We start from the raw sequence: 21,617 nt of genomic DNA on the forward strand, positions 1-21,617 counted from the left end.
ATGTCATATGGGTACAGTGTTGCATGACCGCACAATTGTCATTCAAAGTGCAACAACACTGAAAGCTGAAAATTGGCCTGGGCAGGAAGGGGGTATAAGTGGTTAAACTATGGCTTGTTTTGAAAGTTACAAACCTAAAAAAAGTAATCAAATTCTCACGTTTAGGATTTATTTTAGCCTCAGGAAGATGGTGTTAGACATACAGAGTTAAAAGCAGAGCCCTGGCCAGGATGATCAGAAGTTCTGAAGACAATAAATCTACTCACTGGTGGGAAAGAAAGAAATTATGTGACTAACAGCAAGATCCCAAATACTTGTCCTGTTTCTGGCAGTCAGTTCTAGAATCAAGACAATCTGTAAAATCAGGAATGACTATACAGCACTAGATCTGTGTTACCTCCCTAGTGGGGCCCCTTTGGCTCCAGGCCCTAAAGGAATTGTGAACAGCACCAATCCTTTACAGCACTTCCTAGTTTCATGTCATGCACATTTTTATCAGAAAAGCTGGCAGAGTTCAAAGCTCATATACAATCAGGAAAAAGGACGCAGACCACTGAACTAGTTATCATCAGCATGGCACTGGGAATAGGGACAACTCTTCTACTGGCTACTGTAGTCACTCTCGTAATTTACCTGGTGTCATGGTGGAGAAGGATAAAGCACAGTAATCTCCCTCCAGGCCCCACACCTCTGCCTCTGATAGGAAATATAATGCAGCTAAGCATCACGGAAATTCCCAAAGATCTTGTAAAGGTAATATTTCCTTGAATGTTCATTGTTACTGGGGAAAGGAGGAATGTTTAACGACAGTCTTTTTACTTGCTGCTCTTCCATCCTGGGAACAACATATCCTATCATGTTATACAGATAAGTAAAACCTACGGACCAGTGTACACCTGCTACATGGCCAACCTTCCGGCGGTTGTACTGGTTGGATATGATGCGGTGAAGGAGGCATTGGTGGACCGCAGCGATGTGTTCAGCAACAGAGGAGAAGTCGAGGCAGTCCATATATTATTCAAAAGTTATGGTAAGGAGAGAACTATGATAAACATTTAAACATACTGTATCTCATGGTGCATGCTTGATGGGGCATACCACAGTGCATGGTCATTTTGTGCAGTCTTTGATTGGGGTAGGCATGCGTACTTAATAGATTGCTGGCTGGCAATGCATGTCGTAATGATATATATGAATAAATCATAAGGCTTCTTACATGACAGTTTTTTTAATATTGCAGAATAGGAACACACTCAGAATCTCTTCATTAGCATAGCAGATAAGCGTGTAAAGTTCCATATGCTCATTCACCATATAAGCATACCAATCATTTTCTTAGCAATTTCTCTCTGCTCTTGTGCATTTCCTTTTGGTAAACCAAGTCTCCTGTAAAATTATAAAAGACTGAGATAATGTTAAAATGATATATAGTTTTATTTTATATCCAAACTGTGTAAGCTCTAATTGGAAACAAGGTGTCTACATGTGTAAAACTTTGCAGTGCTTGGGTACTAGCTGTGAGTTCCTTATGGGGATTCTTAAGCCAGCCATAGATGGTTTGAATCTCAGCCAGTTCAGCAGGGAATGGCCAGGACTCAAACCATCTATGGGCAGACTAATTGTACCCAATTTGATTGTTGTACGATTATTGCCAGTGACCATAGCCACTAGCAATAATCCCTATGTTCTCCTGGCAGGGACGACTCCCAGCAACACCTCCACCAGAAAAACACAGTACCTCGGTTGAAGGGATTCCCCCATCAACATTGACAATGTTGATTGGGGAATCAACCAATTTTCTTTCCTGCGATTCATGGTTGCAGGAAAGAAAATCGCATCATCTATGGCCTGTCTTACTACATGGAGTTGCATGTTCTTACTATGTTTGTGTGGATGTGGCCTGCTTCCTTGCCAAAGCACCATAACCTTATAAAAGTAGAACCCTCTGTCCAGGTGTTTCAGCAGTACGTGTTTTTGCTATAAATCTTCATGTACCTGTCAATGGAAATGTTTCACAGTAAAATCTGCATTACTGTTGAATTAGGTGTTTGGGCCCAAAAGCCAGTCTCAGCTATGCATCCATAATGATCACCAAAAAAAGGCTGCACACTGGTCACATCGCTCCAGTTACAGTATGTTCATTCTGCAAACTGGCTTCCTAGTGGTGCCCACCTATGGCTATTCCTCTCTAACCTCTACCTCTATGAAAGCCCAAAAAGGGTGAAACACATCAGAGGGAAGTTGCAATAGATGGGGACCACCAGTAAGCCAGTTGGTGGAATCATCAGTGTGTGGTCGTTTTTGGATGAATGTTGTAATCTGTATTACTCACTCTTGCCACTACCACTTACATTGTACAAAGCAATGGGAGCAGATCCCACTACATAAATCAAGAGTATTAATATTCATTCACTGACTAAAATGTCCATAGTATGAATATCCAGAATACAGAATTCCTGGCAGTTTACCTTCTTTTAAGTGTCTTGCCAAGAAACTCAACAAACACTCACTGTTAGTCAATTACCTATAAGCATTACCGTTGACTTAAACCTGAACTCCAGGTATGATCATGATTGCATATTTACATTGGTCCAGCTTATACCTGAGGGACCACCATGGAAGTTGAAAATCACTGTAGCTTTTGCACAGACTACTACAGATATTGTCAGTTACCACAGGGGTCCCTACAGTGATTACCACAATCAGTTGTGGTGATTACTGTAGGGACCATTGTGGAACGTTCAGTGTACCGACCACAGGGGCTCACCTGCTGGGTAACTATCGCTGTTCACAGAACAGTATTTTTTCAATGAATACAAGACATTCCTTGACTGGTCAAGGTGGAGAGGAGGGATGGCGACTTTAAAGAAATAGCTTTAAGCCTAAATTGGGTGAAAGTTTTATTTTAATTGGGACTGGGTTGTCCTGACAAATTACAATATTCAAACTACCTTTTTCCATCAAAACATTGACAGAAAGCCAAAATCTAGTTGTTTCTTAAAGGCACAGATTTGTTCTATTTCATATATTTTGATCTGAGGCCACTTGTCTAGTCTCATAAGCTCCATCCATAATGCTTACATATTCATATTTGATAAGCTTGTGGCCATTGCAATTTGTAGACAAACACTCTCCTGCAATGATCTAGGGATTGTCATGAGTAATGGAGAAAGATGGAAGACAATGAGGCGCTTTGCTCTAATGACCTTGAGAAATTTCGGAATGGGGAAGAGAAGCATTGAAGAGCGGATTCAGGAAGAGGCTCAGAACCTGAGAGAGCAATTCATGAAAGAAAAAGGTAGGTGATAGAGATGAGGTCAATTTGTTGATTTTCAACTATCATTCCTCAGATACATAGCAGAAAATAAAATTGGCTTCCTTTCCTTTATTTGTACCTTTCATATACTTCTAGCGAAGGGCCCTCGTTCTATAATTCTTTGGGTTCCTGGACATGCCCAGGGAGTATAAATTTCTCATGTTCCCCAGCTCAGCTTAGACAGTCCTCATCTGATGAGGCAGAAGTGGCCGGGTAAATGACTTGCAGCCAGGTGGGAGGCCCTCCATGGTCAGAACTGGCAAGCAGGTAGTCAGGCCAGAGCCTTATAACTTGCAGCTTCTCCAAAAGTCTCAACAACTGTGGGGGAGGCCCTTCCTAATTGCTACCAGAGTACTCCAGTACCAGTGGTGTGGCCCTATGTCTGTGGATTCCTTCAGCTGTCTACCTGTTGTCAGAGCTACCCGGAACTTCACTGTGAGGGACGGTGTTTATGAGGATAATCACAAATAGCTGTCTTATGTACTATTTTACTAAAGTGGTGATTCTCAGCTTGACTCTCTGTTGTTGTAGTGTCTTACAGAGACAATTCTATACAGTCCCATCTTAACCTGATTGAGTCAGAAACATTGCTGGTAAAAGTTCATGTTTGCGTAGTTTCCATAGATTTCTGTAGCTTTAATTTTTATGCAGTATATGCATGTTTTTTGCCACCCGAAACCTGTTTTGCCATATTGCTTCTAATTCTGCACCTATTTAGAAAATTGCAAGTTACAGTTATGCCTTACAAAGATGGACTGAAATTCGAACAGTCCAAGAGGAACCACCCAGATGTTGTTCCATCTATGGGCAGGCTAGTTGTACTGAAGTCAGTCTGTTGATTACCTTCAGTATAACCAATCTGACATGTTTTTTCATGAAATCACTGCTGGCAACTATAGCTACCAGATTTTATCATTGTATTCTGCTGGTAGGGAACGCTCCCAGCCAAATAAACACAATAGTGCTGCCGGAGGACACGCTGACTGTGTTGATGGGGAATCAAGCAATTTTCTTTCCTTCAACCTATGTTTGATTGAAAGAAAATTGCAATAATATATGGCTAGCCTTATTTTCTGATCATTCATCCGATTACCTATTCTGTCAAATACATTTTGTGAATGTTGTATGAGATGACCTCTTTTGTATATAATACAGTTTTGTTCTGACACTAGAATTAAAGTAGAAACAATAGGAAAGTCCTCTTCCTGCCTGGTAGATCTGATTGCTCAGGGATTTTGTATTGTATTATGCACTTGCTTTCATCTTCTTCAACACAAACCTATATAGTGGCGTAACCATATGAAGAGTGACTAGCCTTTTCTCTTTGACAACAGACACTCCATTTGACCCAACATATCTAATGGGATTAGCTGTCTCCAATGTCATCTGCTCTGTTGTGTTTGGAAAGAGATTTGATTATGAGGACAAAAAGTTTATGACCCTTCTGGAATACATCAGAGAGATCTTCATGAGAATGAACTCCAAATCTGGTCAGGTGAATATATAGTGGCAAAGCTGGAATACATTCTTGGATAGTTGCATGCATTCAGCTTTGAAGTGCATTTTATAAACCTTTAATACCATTATAATTTGTAAAGATACTCAGAGAAATGAAACAATTGTCACCTAAACCATTTTATTTTGGTCAGATAGATTCAGATCAGGTTGATTTATTGGCATTTTATATTAAAACTATATTTTTGTTTTAGCTCTTGGGCATGTTCCCAAAATTGCTGAGTAAGCTTCCTGGACCCCATCAGAAATTGTTTATCAATTTTGAAAACCTGCGGGCATTTGTGAGAGAATCAGTGAAGTCCCACCGAGAAGTTCTGGATCAGAACTGTCCACAGGACTTCATAGACTGTTTCCTCATAAAAATGGAAGAGGTGAGTTCAAGAATTGACTGAAACTGGTGATGGAATGTTTATGAAGTGTTGTCTCTTTTATGTGGAGTCTTTAAAGAAGAATTGGAACTAGCACAAATACTTTTAGGAAAGGTAGCCTATAGGTCCCCATCACACGACTGTTCTGATAAGACCAGCCTATCAGTTTTTTAGGCGGACCTGGTCGGTCGGTCCATTCAGCCCTATGGATTCATGGGAGTCTGCCCTGTGCGAAAGGGGCCACAGAGTATTTTCAGAGGTAAAAAAAAACTGTACACATAAAGAAGGTTTTTAAAATATGTTTATAATATTATAATTTACATGGTGATCAGTTTCAAATAAATACCTAATTTTTTTTTGTAATTGTAAATTTTTATTGAGGGTCAAATACCCAAATTTTAGAACAGTACACAATTTCAACAAGAACATATTGTGTTTAAACATTACAGTGACAAAAATCTATCATCGGCTTAGAAATAAGCAAGGTTAAGAAAAACAGGAACATATATGAACAGCACGTCATTCAGTACTCTATAAGAACATGAATCATAAACCTGCACATCTTCAAACTACAGTGGTTTACATTATAAGTCAGAGGCATACTACTTATAATATAGTGTCCAGACTATATAAGAGGGAATGATAGAGAAGATGAAAGGAATTTACCAAAAGGAGAGTGCTCCCATGCCCCCCAAATAGAGTGGAAAATACCAGAGTGTTCACCCACTAGAGCCGTAAGATATTCCATTTCCCTTATTTCAGAGATCGCTCCCAAGAGATCCTTTTGCGATGGTATATCTGCTGATTTTCAAAAACGTGGTATCACTCTTCTGGCAGCTGTCAAAATGTGAACCCCCAACCGTTTAGATGGTTTGGGGATATCCCTAAAGGGTAGACCCAGGAGATAATGTAGTGGATCTAGGGGCAGGACAACATTAAGTACTTGTTCCAATACCATTTGAACCACAAACCAATATCCCATAATCTGCAGGCAGAACCAAAAGATGTGCGACAATGTACCCACTCCTTCTACACATCTCCAGCATTTATCAGAGAAACTTGAGTTAATTTCAGGAAGTACTACAGGAGTCTTATACCAATGCAAAAATGAAAACCGGCTTTATGATGACTTAAACTTTTAATGTTTTTTAGTTTTTGCAAAAAATTTGCTAGAACCCCCAAACGTTATATATTTTTTTAAACGATGGCAGGTGCTCCTTTTCGAGAAATATGGGGTTAATAAGACCCCAGATCCCTCTTCTGCCCTTGATCACACCAAAATCAAGTGATCAAATGCTATCTATTTTTAAAAATGCCGGGGAAACCGGTGTTGATGTATGGTCATTGCTTCCTTTTTTCTATATCATACAGGTGGACAGAGTGGTTCTGGTTGTGAGGCGGCTGGTTGACCGGGTGTCCCATGGAACAGGATGGGACAGCTCGCCAGGGCTTTTTTTCTCAGAAAGTAGGTGCAGGAACTCAACCACGCCCTCACCTCTCCACAGCCTAACAGTGGTAGGGTCCTAATGGAGCATTGTTAAATACCAGTAGTGCATACTGCATGGGGCAGGGTTCAGGAGTGCACTGCGTACAGAGTTCAGGAGTGCACTGTGTACAGAGTGCAAAGTTCAGGAGTGCACTGTGTACAGAGTGCAGGGTTCAGGAGTGCATTGCGTACGGAGTGCAGAGTTCAGGAGTGCACTGCGTACAGAGTGCAGGGTTCAGGAGTGCGCTACGAACAGAGTGCAGGGTACATGAGAGTGCAGAGTTCATGAGTGTGCTATGTACAGAGTTCATGAGTGTGTTCAAAATGCCGCTCTCAGGAATGCATATCTCACAGGACAGTTTACAACCCCCCCTTCTAGTACAGAGCCCTCCACCCACCTCCAAATCCTCTCTACCCACCTACAGAGTATCAGAGAGAGGGGCTGCTGCAGGAGAGCAGCTACAACTTACAGTAGGAGTGAAATGTTAAGTGGGGAGAGGGGGCATTGGTGCTAAGGGGTGATAGGGGATGACATTGGTGCCAAGTTAATGAGGCATTGGTGCTAAATGGGGGAGGGGGAAATATGCTAATTTATAATGTGGGGTAGAGTGGGGACATTGAGGATTAGGGGAGGGAGAGGAGGAACATTGGGGATAAGTGGGAGAAGAGGGGGGCATTTGGGATAAGTGGGAAAAGAGGAGGACATGTGGGAGAAGAGGGGGACATTGGAGATAAGTGGGGAAGAGGGAGGGCATTAGGGATAAGTGGGGGGAGAGAAGGGATATTTGGGATAAGTGGGAGAAGAGGGAGGAAACTGGGGATTAGTGGGGGGGGAATTGGGGTTTAGTGGAGGGGGAGGAAAATTGGAGAGAAGTGGGGGAGAGGGGGCATTTGGGGTAGGTGGTGGGGAGAGGGGGGAAGGGGACATTTGGGATAAGTAGTGGGGAGAGGGGAGACATTTGGGGATAAGTAGAGGGAGATGAGGAACATTGGGGATAAGTGGGGGAGAGGGGGACATTTGGTATAGGTGGGGGGAGAGGGGGACATTTGGGATAAGTGGTACACCCATTCCTGGAACAGCAGAGGAGCAGAGCTCTGAGCAATAGGTGCACAGGCTGGAGGCGGCTCAGTGTCCCAGGACTGACAACCAATAGGAAGAAGCCAGGAAAGTGTGCATTCACTTCCTTCGGAAAGGGAAGCAAAACTCACAGTGCTGGCTTTTCATTGCAGAAGATGATTAGCTGCAGTAGAGTGCAGGGCGAGGACAGGTTGTAATATGATTCAGGATTAAGAGATAAAAAGGGATGTTTCATAGGAGACAGGAGTCTGTGTGTACTCGCTCAGAACGGCAGCCGCACTGAAGGAAACACCTCTCCCCCGCCCTCTCCTCTGCTGTCATGTGCAGAGCAGCGAGGGGTTTGTGCTGTTGGACTAGAAGCTAGGCTTCTCTGTCTTCAGCTTCTGCCGCTGCCGGAGTAGCCCGCAGCAGGGCTAAATGTAGAACAAAACTTCTTGCCCGGTGCCCAGAATTGAATGTCCCAGGCAACGGGCGATAGGAATTAAACATCCTTGATATGGGCACTGATTCAAGGGATCACTCCTAATCTTGGAACTCTAAGGGGTCACTCCTAATCTTGGAACTATAAGGGGTCACTTCTGCTCTGCACTGTGTACTGCTCACTGCCCTCCACTGTATTCTGCTCACTCTCCCATCCCCCCCACTGTATGCTGCTCACTGTCCCCCTAATGTATAATGCTCACTGCCTCCCCCAACAAAGTATTGTTTTACTCAGTCCTGACCGCCACACATTATACGCTGCATAGTGCTGACTCCTTCACTCTGTATGCTCTGTTGTATTTTTCACAATGAAGGGGGCACACTGACTGCTATAATCCTGGAGGTGAATATTATATATAACGCTGCCACCTCCTCTTCACTCCCCCTCTCTGTTGGGGTCCCTCAAGATTTTGTCCTCGGGGCCCCTTCTCTTCTCCATCTACACCTCCTCCCTTGGCCAACTGATACACTCTCACGGCTTCAACTACCATCTCTATGCCGATGACACGCAAATCTATCTCTCTACCCCTCACCTCACCCGTTCAGTCTCTGCCCATATCACAAGCCTAATGAGCGACATATCGGATTGGATGTCATTCCACTTCCTCAAACTAAATCTCTCCAAAACTGAGCTCCTAGTTTTCCCCCCAGCCCGTGCCCCCCCGACGTCTCCATCAAGACCAACAACACCACCATCAGTCCCTCCCCTCAAGCCAGAGTACTAGATGTCATCCTAGACTCCAATCTGTCCTTCCAGCCCCAGATCCAATCGCTGACAAACTCATGTAGACATCACCTCCGCAACATCTCCAAAATACGTTTGTTCCTAACCCCGAAAACCACTAAGCAACTCATTCACTCCCTCATTATATCACGCCTCGACTACTGTAACTCCCTCCTCATCAGCTTACCTCACCGCAGGCTATCCTCGCTTCAGTCTATCTTGAATGCTGCGGCCAGACTCATCCACCTTACTAACCACTCCGGATCCTCCACCCCTCTCTGCCAATCCCTCCACTGGCTTCCGATTGCTCAACGGATAAAATTCAAAATGCTAACATTGACGTATAAAGCTGTTCATAATACTGCCCCAAACTACATTACCGATCTGGTATGTACTCTCCGCTCCTCACAAGACCTCCTACTCTCTAGTTCCCTGGTCTCCTCCTCCCATGCCCATCTCCAGGACTTCTCCAGGGCTTCCCCCATCCTCTAGAACTCCCTACCCCAATCCATCAGACTATCACCTACTCTCCTCACCTTTAGGCGCTGTAAGGGACCGCCCGGCGGTACCACTAGCACTCCACTGATCGGATGTTCCCAGCGCACGGAGTCTAAGCCCCAGAGTACTTGTTCACCAGGGCCCCTGATGGGGCCCCCATTTAAATATCCCGCCCTGCGCTGTCATTGGTGCCAGACGCGCGCCCGTGGTCTCTACTGCGCATGCGCGAACCTGATTGCCGCGGTCGGCCAAGTCCCGGCGCCCGCGTACAGGGAGGTGTACTGCGCCTGCGCCGAGCCCAGCGGCGCGGCGATCTCCGACAGGCGCATTCTGAAAACCCATCTCTTCAGGGAAGCCTACCCCGCTCTCAGATAATTACTGAACTCCTTCACTATTCCTACCACTCCATCCCCCACAGCTATTTCCTCCTGTACCACTATCCCCTCCCTCCTAGATTGTAAGCTCCAAGGAGCAGGGCCCTCGAACCCCTTGTGTATTGAATCATATTGTTACTGTACTGTCTCGTGTACTGTCTCCCATTATAATGTACAGCGCTGAGCAAACTGTTGATGCTATATAAATCCTGTATAATAATAATATATTGTTGGGGTTAATTGTGTGGTTCAGGTAGTTACTAATGCACATTCCTAGGGGTTAATTACTGTGCTGTGCTAGGGTTCATTACTGTGCCATTTGTTGGGATTTAATTGTTGTGCCATGCTAAGGGTTAATTATTGTGAAATATTGGAGGTTTATTGATTGTGGTTTATTATTGTGCCATGCTTACAGATATACTGAGAGTAAGATTCAATGAACTAGCACGACGCTCCTGAGCGCCGTGGTAGTTCACTGAAAACTACAAGCCAAGAGTCGCTAAGGCTGTTGGGACTTGCAGTGTATTTTTTCACGAAACTCTGTGAATGAATGATGCTGCTGTGTGGGTGGAGCCTGGCATGGCCGTGCTGTTGTCAAATCTGACAGCTAGTATGGGGGAACTCCTCCCCATACTTCTGTCAGAGGGAGGATGGAGCCAAGGGCGGTGGCTGCAGCACTGGGAGCTTAATACATGTTCCACCCTAAAACAGGTGGAACATGTAACTTGTTCCCATAGGTGAACTTATCCTTTACCTGAAACAGAGGTTTAAATCTGGATGAGGAACAGTCAAACTCTGCTACTAAGGTGAGAGTGTGGAAGACAGTTTCATGTCACAGGTCATACACCATGGCAAGAATGAGCACAGCAACAAGACACAAGGTTATACTGCATCAACAGGGTCTCTCCCAGGCAAATATTTCAAAGCAGACTGGGGTTTTAAGATGTGCTGTTCAAGTTCTTTTGAAGAAGCACAAAGAAATGGGCAAAGTTGAGGACTGTAGATGCAGTGGTTGGCCAAGATAACTTAATGCAGTAGATGAAAGACACATCATACTTACTTCTCTTGGACATCAGAAACCAGTGGGACCCAGGTACACCCATCTACCATCTGGAGATCTTTGGGCAGAAGTGGTCTTCTTGGAAGAATTGCAGCCAAAAAGCCATATGTGGAAACAACGCAATGCAACTCAACTATGCATGAAAATATAGGAAAAGGGTTGCAAAAAATTGGCAACAGGTGCTCTGGACTGATGAGTTAAAATATGAAGTATTTGGCAGTCCTCAACATCATTGATTCTGTCTGGGATTACATGAAGAGACAGAAGAATATGAGGCAGCCTACATCCACAGAAGATCTAAGATGTTTGGAACAGCCTACCTGCCGAGTTCCTTCAAAAATTGTGTGCAAGTGTACCTAGAAAACGGGATGCTTTCTGACTTTCAAAGAGGAGGATCTTATATCACCTTTGAGATGCTACGCATACTTTTTGATATCCCGCTTCATGAATATTATCGTTATCGACAGATTAGACATTTTTTAAATTCACATTTTGGTCTTATACCCTCATCTCCGATTTCGTTCTTTGAACAAATTAGTTGTGACTCTCCTAGGGGCAAGGGTCTTATCTCTGATTTGTATCACCAATTCCCTGGGTAGTTCCTTTCCCACATCCCCTCTATATAGACAAAAATGGGAAGCTGATAGTGGTATCACCTTTTTGGATGAGGATTGGAATTCCATGGTGGATAACATACGAAAGCGTTCTAGATCCCTCTCTGTCCGTGAGACAGCCCTCAAGGTTTTAACCAGATGGTATTATACCCCATCTAGACTACACGCCCTGTATCCACGGACGTCCCATCTATGCTTCCGGGGATGTGGCCTTACTGGTACTCTGGTGCATACATTCTGGGCTTGCCCAATCCTCTCCTTGGTGTGGCGCAGGATCTCTGAGATAGCTCCTGCACTGGTGGGTGCCCCAGTACATCTGACTATGCAGTCTTGCCTATTGGGAGCTCATATCCCGGGGGTTCAGACTGAGGTTATGGGGATAATTCATACTATTTGTATATCCACCCTGTGGGCTATCTCCCTACACTAGAAATCTATTACAGTACCATTGGCCTCTGTTCTACATAGAGTTGATGCTGTGATGCTCATGGAAAGAATTCATTATACTGTGCTGGATGCACTCATTTTATAGAAAATGGGAAATTTGGAGAACTCATAGACATTTACTACATGACTAAGGGCAATCCTTATTTGGGTTAATTGACTTACTCTGTTGGTAGATGTATAACTCTGCCTACCTCTTTATTTATATTGCTCATGCACCTAAACTCTATTCTCTCCTCTTCTTTTCTCTTTACTTTTTCTTTACTCTATATGATTGTGCCTTTTTGAAATGTACACTTCAGTTGTACCTTGTTACTGTTTTAAACACTGTTTGAAGCTGTAATGTCACCTTACAGTTTATTTCTTGAAAAATAAAATTATTTGTAAACAAAAAAGAAAAAGGAATGCTGTTTTGAAGTCAAAGGGTGGTCACACCAAATATTGGATTTGATCTGTATTTCTCTTCTGTTCATTTCCTTTCCATTTTGTTAATTAATAAAAATAAATTATTAACATTTCTATTTCTGAAAGCATTCTTAATTGACAACATTTTTTCACACCTGCTTAAAACTTTTGCGCAGTAGTGTAAGTGAGCATGTGTATTTATAACACAATTGTAGTGCTACCCTTGTTATGGTTAAATCAATGAAAGGGGGGTATTTCCTTCCTATGTTCAAAGAAAGATGCTGGACTGTTCTGTTCTTGAAAGCTGTCAGTCATTGCGGATCAATAGCAACAGACCTTTCTGGGTTTGGAACTAGCAGCCCCTCAAAAATCATCTTAACTTCTCATAACTACATGCAGGGATGTCTTCTCTCCCCTTGTAGATTTGCTCCCAGCTCCATGCCCTGCCAACACTACCAGCCCTCCTGGCTTCTCAGATGATCTCCCAGGACAAAGATACAGGACTGAGCCCAGCACTGCCCTTAGAAAGCTTGCTGTGTGTGGCAGTCTTTCCCCTTGTGGTTCCCACACACTGCTACTGTACTCACTTTGTCCTCTTTGCTCCCTGCTGCTCCAGGTCTTGATCCCATTCACGCCTCACTGCTGAATGTATCTTCCTGAGCCAGCCCAAGCCAAGCCTGGAGGCTGCCCCCCCCCCAGATCTAGTGGACTCCTCCTAGGCACCAACAGTCTTCCATCTTCCACTCGACTCCTCTGTCAGCCTGACTCTCCCATATTTATGGGCCAGCCCACCACTCTATAAGGGCCTCCAAACCTGGGATTGGCCAGACTCCCATGAACATGCAGATCAGGTCTCCAACCCTTCCTGCTTACTGACTTCTGAAAGGTTTTATGGTCCTCCAGAGTCAGGAGGTGGCAATAGAGCCACAACCTGTTGAGTCATCCAGCTGACCTGCAATATACCAACATCAATTACAGACTCACACAATTATCATGAGTCATATGCAATGATTTTAGCTACAATACACTACACTATTCTAGTAGCACACTAGAGGGTGCTACACAATAAACATACCCATGTACCACTAAGTGTTACCTGTGTGTTTGTATTTCAGGAGAAGCAAAACCCAAATACAGAATTTCATGCGGAAAACCTATTGGGATCAGTACTTGACTTGTTCTTTGCTGGTACAGAAACTACAAGCAATACTCTGAGATATGCTTTTATAATAATGATGAAACATCCAGAGATACAAGGTATTACCTTTGCTTCTTATGCAATATTTGTTGCTCTAAATCCATATTTGGCACTACTGTCTACATGATAGCTTTGATAAAAGAACTGTTCTTTGTACTAAAAAGGATAAAATTAAAGCGGTGTAATCAACCCCTATGGAGGCACTCAGCAAGGGGGAGGGGCCAGGAGCGCCAGCAGGGGACCTGAGAATCAGAGCTGCTTTGTGCAAAACCACAGAACAGATAAGTATAACATATTTGTTATTGAAAAAAAAATAAAAGGATTTCCTTTAGAATTATTATTATTATACAGTATTTATAAAGTGCCAATGGTTCGCTCAGCGCTGTACATTACAAAGGGGGACAGAACATGTGACAGAACAATACCAATACAATGCAAAACATGAGGGGATTGAGGGCCCTGCTCTTTCGAGCTTACAATCTAGGAGGCAGGGGATGGTGGCACAGGAGGAGATAGCTGTGGGGGATGGAGTGGTAGGAAGAGTGGAGGAGGTCGGCAGGTTAGCAGGGGGTGGGGTAGGCTTCCCTGAAGAGATGGGTTTTCAGGGTGCGCCTAAAGGAGAGGAGAGTAGGTGATAATCTGATGGGTTGGGGCAGGGAGTTCCAGAGGATGGGTGACACCCTGGAGAAGTCCTGGAGGCGGGCATGGGAGGAGGAGACCAGGGAACTAGAGAGAAGGAGGTCTTGTGAGGAGCGGAGTGTGCGTGCTGGGCGGTACTTGCATATTAGGTCAGTGATGTAGTATGGGGCAGTATGGTGGACAGCTTTGTACGTCAGTGTTAGGATTTTGAATTTGATCCGTTGCGCAATCGGAAGCCAGTGGAAGGATTGGCAGAGGGGGGTGGCGGAGATGGAGCAGTTGGAAAGGTGAATGAGTCTGGCAGCCGTATTCAGGATGGACTGAAGCAGGGATAGCCAGCGGCGAGGCAGGCCAGTGAGGAGGGAGTTGCATTAGTCGAGTTGTGATATGATGAGGGAGTGGATGAGCTGTTTAGTGGTTTCTGGGGTTAGGAACGTGTGTATTTTGGCGATGTTGCGGAGGTGGAGTCTGCACGAGTTTGTTAAAGATTGGAATTGGGGCTGGAAGGATAGGTTGGAGTCCAGAATGACACCAAGTACTCTGGCCTTCGGGGCGGATTTGATGGTGGCGTTGTTGGATGTGACAGAGAAGTCAATGGGGGGTGATGTCCGGGCTGGGGGGAAGACAAGAAACTCGGTTTTGGAGAGGTTCAGTTTAAGGAAGTGGAGCGACATCCAGTCTGATATGTCGCTCAGTAGGTGTGTGATTCGGGAGGAGACCGCGGGGGTGAGGTGGGGGGTTGAGAGATAGATTTGTGTGTCGTCGGCATGGAGGTGGTAGTTGAAGCCGTGAGAGTGTATGAGTTGGCCAAGGGAGGAGGTGTAGATGGAGAAGAGAAGGGGACCGAGGACAGAGCCTTGAGGGACCCCAACAGAGAGGGGGAGTGAGGGGGAGGTGGTAGCATTATAGGTAACGCTGAAAGAGCGTTGTGACAGGTAGGATGAGAGCCAGGAGAGAGCAGAATCTCTGAGGCCAAGGGAGTGTAGTTTTTTGAGGAGGAAGGGGTGGTCGACTGTGTCGAAGGCCGCAAAGAGGTCAAGAAGTAGGAGCACTGAATAATGGCCATTAGCTTTGGCAGTTAGCAGGTCGTTGGAGAGTTTGAGTAAGGCAGTTTCGGTGGAGTGTAGGGGACGGAAGCCGGACTGTAGGGGATCGAGGAGGTTGTTGTCGTTGAGGTGAGAGCTTAGGCAGGTGTAGACTAGGCGCTCGAGGAGTTTAGATGTAAATAGAAGCAGGGAGATGGGTCTGAGGTTGTTCGGGTTATTGGGGTCCAGAGAGGGCTTTTTAAGTATGGAGGTAATGTGTGCATGTTTCAGAGGGGAGGGGAAAGTGCCGGAGGAGAGGGAGAGATTAAAGATGTGGGTGAGGGAGCGTAGGATGGAGGGGGAGGGAGGTCGTAGGAGTTGTGAGGGGATAGGGTCGAGGGGGCAGGTGGTGAGGCGGGCATCAGAGAGGATCTTGGAGACTTCCTCGATGGTAGTAAGGTCAAAGGTGCGGAGTGTTGGGGGGGCTTCAGTATGAGGAATGTAGGGTGGGGTGGAAGTGGGGGTCAGAGCAGTGGTGGGGCCGTGGGAGAGGGTGATGAGGGGGTAGTTGAGTGAGGGGGAACGGGGTTGGAGGGAGTTTGAGCAGCAACGAAGTCCCTGCGGGTTATGTCGAGGGAGAGGGGGGATGAGGAGAATCACTTTAATGTTCATTTAAATTGGAAACAGTAGCCATGTCATCACCAGGCCCTCACTTGATCTGATTACATAGCAATGAGGTACACTATATTGCCAAACGTACTGGGCTGCCTGCCTTTACATGCTCATGAACTTTAATGGCATCCCAGTCTTAGTCCGTAGGGTTCAATATTGAGTTGGCCCACCATTTCCAGCTACAACAGCTTCAACTCTTCCGGGAAGGCTGTCCACAAGATATAGGAGTGTGTCTATGGAAAGGTTTGACAATTCTTCCAGAAGCGCATTCGTGAGGTCAGGCACTGATGTTGGACGAGAAGGCCTGGCTTGCAATATCCACACTAAATCATCCCAAACATGTTCTATCGGGTTGAGGTCAGGAGTCTGTGCAGGCCAGTCAAGTTCCTCCTTCCGAAACTTGCTTATCCATGTCCTTATGGACCTTGCTTTATTCCCACAATGTTGGGAGCATGAAATTGTCCAAAATGTATTGGTATGCTGACGCCTTAAGAGTTCCCTTCATTGGAACTAAAGGGCCAAGCCCAACCCCTGAAAAACAACCCCACACCATAATCCTGCCTCCACCATACTTTACATTTGGCACAATGCAGTCAGGCAAGAACTGTTCTCCTGTCAACTACCAAACCCAGATACGTCCATCAGATTGCCAGAGAAGTGGGATTCGTCACTTCAGAGAACACGTCTCCACTGCTCTAGAGTCCAGTGGCGGCATGCTTTACACCACTGTATCCAACGCTTTGCATTGCACTTGGTTTGTAAGGCTTGGATGCAGCTGCTCGGCCATGGAAACCCATTCCATGAAACTCTCTGTGCACTGTTGTGCTAATCTGAAGGCCACACAAAGTTTGGAGGTCTTTAGCTATTGACTCTGCAGACAGTTGGCGACTTCTACGCACTGTGCGCATGTGCTGACCCCGCTCTGTCGTTTTACATGGCTTACCACTTCGTGGCTGAGTTGCCATTGTTTCCAGTTGCTTCCACTTTGGCATAATACCACTAACAGTTGACCGTGGAATATTTAGTAGCCAGGAAATTTCCCAGATGGACGTATTGCACAGGGGGCAACCTATCACGGGACCACGCTTGTATTCACTGAGCTCCTGAGAGCGACCCATTATTTCACAAATGTTTGTAGAAGCAGTCTACATGCCTAGGTGCTTGATTTTATACACCTGTGAGAATGGAGGTGATTGGAACACCTGAATCCAATGACTTGGAGGGGTGTCCCAATACTTTTAGCAATATAGTGTACAACATGTCTCTGTTACATAAACAAAGCATATCTTACCCTATAGCCACAGGATCAGCAGGCCAATCAAGGACTTACTGATTTAAGTGGTTCTAAACACAAACTTTTTTTTTACCTTAATGCATTCTCTGCATTAAGGTAAAAACCACTGCACTGCCATTTACCCCCCACCCAACATTTACCTGAGACCTCTATCGATCAAGCGCTATGCCTGACTGCAAGTCTACTTTTCCCTCTTCCTAGTCTCACAGGTTTTGTATATAGCCCAGCACACCCCCACCCCCTAGTAAAACACTCCCCTCACTCCTTTAACCCTTCCCTGCAAAATAAAGTTAACCCCTTCCTCCCCATTGCCATTAGTACAGTGTCAGTTTTTTTTCTTTGCACTGATCACTGTATTAGTGTTTTTGGGGATGTCAGTGACACCAAGTCAGTACCCCCCAATGTCAGAATATCTGCCGCAGTCCCGCCACAAGTCGCTGGTCGCTGCCATAAGTCCCTGATCGCCGCCATAATTCGCTAATCGCCGCCATTATTAGTATAAAAAAAACCCTAAAAATCCCAATATCTTTCCCGCCATTTGTAAACACTATACCTTTCACGTAAACCAATTAATTTACATGTATTGGGGTTTTTTTTTAGCAAAGACATGTCGCAGAATGCATTTTGGCAGAAATTTTACTAAATTTGATTTTTGCATTTTTTTTTTTACTGGACATGTTTTATAGCAAAAAGTCCAAAATATTGTTTTTTTTCCCTCAAAATTGTCAGCCTTTTTTTTATAGCGCAAAAAATAAAAACCGCACAGGCGATCAAATACCACCAAAAGAAAGCTCAATTTGTGGGGGAAAAAAAGGATGTAAATTTCATTTATGTACCGTATTGCATGACCGCGCAATTGTCCGTTAAACCAGCGCAGCGCTGTATAGCAGAAAAATGGCGTAAGTTGCAGTATTTATACCATAGTTTGTAAATGCTATAACTTCCACACAAAGCAATCAATATACACTCATTGGGATTTTTTTTACCAAAAACATGTAGCAGAATACATTTTGTCCGAAATTTATAACCAACTTTGAGTTTACTATATATTTTTTATAGCTGAAAGTAAAAAATATTGTTTTTCTTCCAAATTTTTGACCTTTTTATGTTTATAGCGTGAAAAATAAAAAGCGCACAGATGATCAAATACCACCGAAGAAAGCTCTATTTGTGAGAAAAAAAGGACGTAAATTTAGTTTGGGTGCAGCATTGCATGACCGCGCAATTATCAGTTGAATTAGTGCAGCGCCGAGTAGCAAAAAGAGGCCCGGTCATTAAGGGGGGTAAATCCTCAGCAGCTCAAGTGGTTAATAGATAAAATGAGCTTGGAAAGGTAACCCCCTACAGGCTAATGTCTACGCTGTAGCTAAGCGTCTGTCATCTTACTCTTGTATCTTTTTTCAGTCTTTGTCTTGCTCTGGCATACTTTCTTTTTTTTAATCCCTGACTTGTCTGACTATCCATTGAAGTTCCAATGCTCAGTTCTCCCACAGTTCTCTCATCATGTTTCTTTCATCTGTCTTAGAAGTTTCTCCTGTAGTTGTTCTGTTTTCTGTAGTATGTTATACATGGCTCAAGTCTGCCAGCATGTATTCTTCCATTTAAACTGTACTAAGCCAATGTTTCTAAACTTACAAATCATCACATGTGCTGGTGTTACAGGATTATCGGTGATCTGAATCCGCACGTTCCTAACTCCAGAAACCACTAAACAGCTCATCCACTCCCTCATCATATCACGACTCGACTACTGCAACTCCCTCCTCACTGGCCTGCCTCGCCACAGGCTATCCCCGCTTCAGTCCATCCTGAATACGGCTGCCAGACTCATTCACCTTACCAACCGCTCCATCTCCGCTACCCCCCTCTGCCAATCCCTCCACTGGCTTCCGATTGCGCAACGGATCAAATTCAAAATCCTAACGCTGACGTACAAAGCTGTCCACCATACTGCCCCGAACTACATCACTGACCTAATATCCAAGTACCACCCAGCATGCACACTCCGCTCCTCACAAGACCTCCTTCTCTCTAGTTCCCTGGTTTCCTCCTCCCATGCCCGCCTCCAGGACTTCTCCAGGGTGTCACCCATCCTCTGGAACTCCCTGCCCCAACCCATCAGATTATCACCTACTCTCCTCTCCTTTAGGCGCACCCTGAAAACCCATCTCTTCAGGGAAGCCTACCCCGCCCCCTGCTAACTTGCCGACCTCCTCCACTCTTCCTACCACTTCATCCCCCACAGCTATCTCCTCCTGTGCCACCATCCCCTCCCTCCTAGATTGTAAGCTTGAAAGAGCAGGGCCCTCGATCCCCTCATGTTTTGCATTGTATTGGTATTGTTCTGTCACATGTTCTGTCCCCCTTTGTAATGTACAGCGCTGAGCGAACTATTGGCGCTTTATAAATACTGTATAAATAAAAAAAATAAATAAATCTGAGTGCGAGGTATGACACAGATGCAGCCTGCAGTATTTGTGTCAAAGAGGAGAGCACAAAACACATGTGGCTTACTTGCATTCAGAGTTCAATGTGTTAAACAGAAATAGATCACATTATATAGATAATTACTTTCTTTATAGTGGCAGGCCATGTGGAAAATCACTTAAATTTGTATTAGAGAATTAGCATTACTAATATATAGGACACTAAACAGAGAAAGTGAATGTCAGAACAAACAAAAAACTGAACAAAGATAGCGTAAACAAAGTGTGACTAACCTGTATCAAAGAAGAAGAGCACAAAACATGTGTTGCTCACTTTCATCCCTGAGTTTAATGTGGGCTTGTTGGTATTAGTCTCCTGAAGTTACACTACTAATCATTAGAGCTCCCTCTAGCTGCACCTTAGTAATAGCATTGCTGGGAGGTATATTTATTTACTTGCCACACTGGTCATAATTATTATTATTTTTATATGAGGAATATTTCAAGTCATTTATTCTATGATTTTCAAACAACCTGCAGAAAAGGTTCAGAGGGAGATTAACACCGTGATTGGACAAGAGCGCCTTCCCTCTGTGGAGGACAGGAGCAAAATGCCATATACAGATGCCGTTGTGCATGAGATCCAGAGATTTGCCGATATTTTTCCTGTAGGATTATTACATGCTACCAGCAAAGACACCACCTTTCGAGGATACCACATTCCCAAGGTAATGTCAGAAATCCTTTGATATATTGTAATATTCATAAAAGAACATAATGCAAAGTACACTGATGCGTTTGTTGAGCAATACGTTTTCAGTCAAATTAAGTAAAGAAAGCTCAGCTAAGTAATTGGTGCGGGTATGGTGTTTGCCTAATGTTCTTTGGCATAGGTTAAAGTGTTTGTACATTTTTATCAGATAACACACAAATGGACTCTTGGCAGCAGGCTCCGCTATGCGCTGAGATATCATAGGTTTTGAATGACAAAAATTCAGAAAAGGAAAACAAGCTTTTATTTGTGCATGTGCTCCACACTGAGTGCAAACAAACGGGATGTCAGTCCACAGTGACAGGGGTGCCCCCTCACCTTCCTGCCCAGGCCCCTCAGGACCAATGAGCCAAAGAATGCTTAATTATTCCTCCACAGCCCGTCAGATCCTCCTCAGCAGTGGTGATGGGACCCTCTCATTAGCACTGAAACCGGAACCTCTCTACACACATTTCCAGCAAGGCAAAGAAATCCAGCATAGTGTAAAACCATTTATTGAGATAAAACTCTAATGCAAAATTCCAACTCACACTTTAGTAGTTACAAAATGACTTTTTCACCACGCTATGGGTGTACTGCATGCATGAACTCTGATAAGGTGTACCAAGATGGCCCCTACGCCGGACGTGACGTCACCGCGTCAGCCGCGTCACCGCTACGACTCCTCCCACGAACGTATCTACGCGTTACGTCACGATTGGACCACGTGACTTCATCAGGATATACCAGTCACGTGGTCCAATCGTCACGTAACGCGTAGATACATCCGGCGTAGGGGCCATCTTGGTACACCTTATCAGAGTTCATGCATGCAGTACACCCATAGCGTGGTGGAAAAGTCGTTTTGTAACTACTAAAGTGTGAGTAGGAATTTTGCATTAGCGTTTTATCTCAATAAATGATTTTACACTGTGCTGGATTTCTTTGCCTTGCTGGAAACGTGTGTGGAGAGGTTCCGGTTTCAGTGCTAATGAGAGGGTCCCATCACCACTGCTGAGGAGGATCTGACGGGCTGTGGAGGAATAATTAAGCATTCTTTGGCTCATTGGTCCTGAGGGGCCTGGGCAGGAAGGTGAGGGGGCACCCCTGTCACTGTGGACTGACATCCTGTTTGTTTGCACTCAGTGTGGAGCACATGCACAAAGAGCCATTCATGTGTTTGATTTCACTGTACAGCATGTGTGTGGACTGCACTATATAATATTGCTCACAGCACCGAGAGTGGATAC

General features: G+C 44.6%; 1 protein-coding gene across 1 annotated transcript in view; it reads left to right on the forward strand.

Moving 5' to 3' along the window:
* The first annotated feature begins 448 nt into the window (after window positions 1-448).
* LOC149445163 (cytochrome P450 2G1-like) overlaps window positions 449-21,617 on the forward strand; it is a 29,802-nt gene continuing 8,633 nt past the window's right edge. The window contains exons 1-7 of the mRNA XM_089654209.1: window positions 449-753; window positions 868-1,030; window positions 3,149-3,298; window positions 4,651-4,811; window positions 5,026-5,202; window positions 13,478-13,619; window positions 20,157-20,344. Coding sequence (XP_089510335.1) covers window positions 478-753; window positions 868-1,030; window positions 3,149-3,298; window positions 4,651-4,811; window positions 5,026-5,202; window positions 13,478-13,619; window positions 20,157-20,344 — 1,257 coding nt within the window. The 5' untranslated portion in view covers window positions 449-477. The remainder of the gene's footprint in view (window positions 754-867; window positions 1,031-3,148; window positions 3,299-4,650; window positions 4,812-5,025; window positions 5,203-13,477; window positions 13,620-20,156; window positions 20,345-21,617) is intronic.

This window comes from Staurois parvus, unplaced genomic scaffold (genome assembly GCF_062004578.1).
Source record: "Staurois parvus isolate SC_StPar_1 unplaced genomic scaffold, SC_StPar_1.0 ptg000746l, whole genome shotgun sequence".
NCBI classification, from domain to species: domain Eukaryota; kingdom Metazoa; phylum Chordata; class Amphibia; order Anura; family Ranidae; genus Staurois; species Staurois parvus.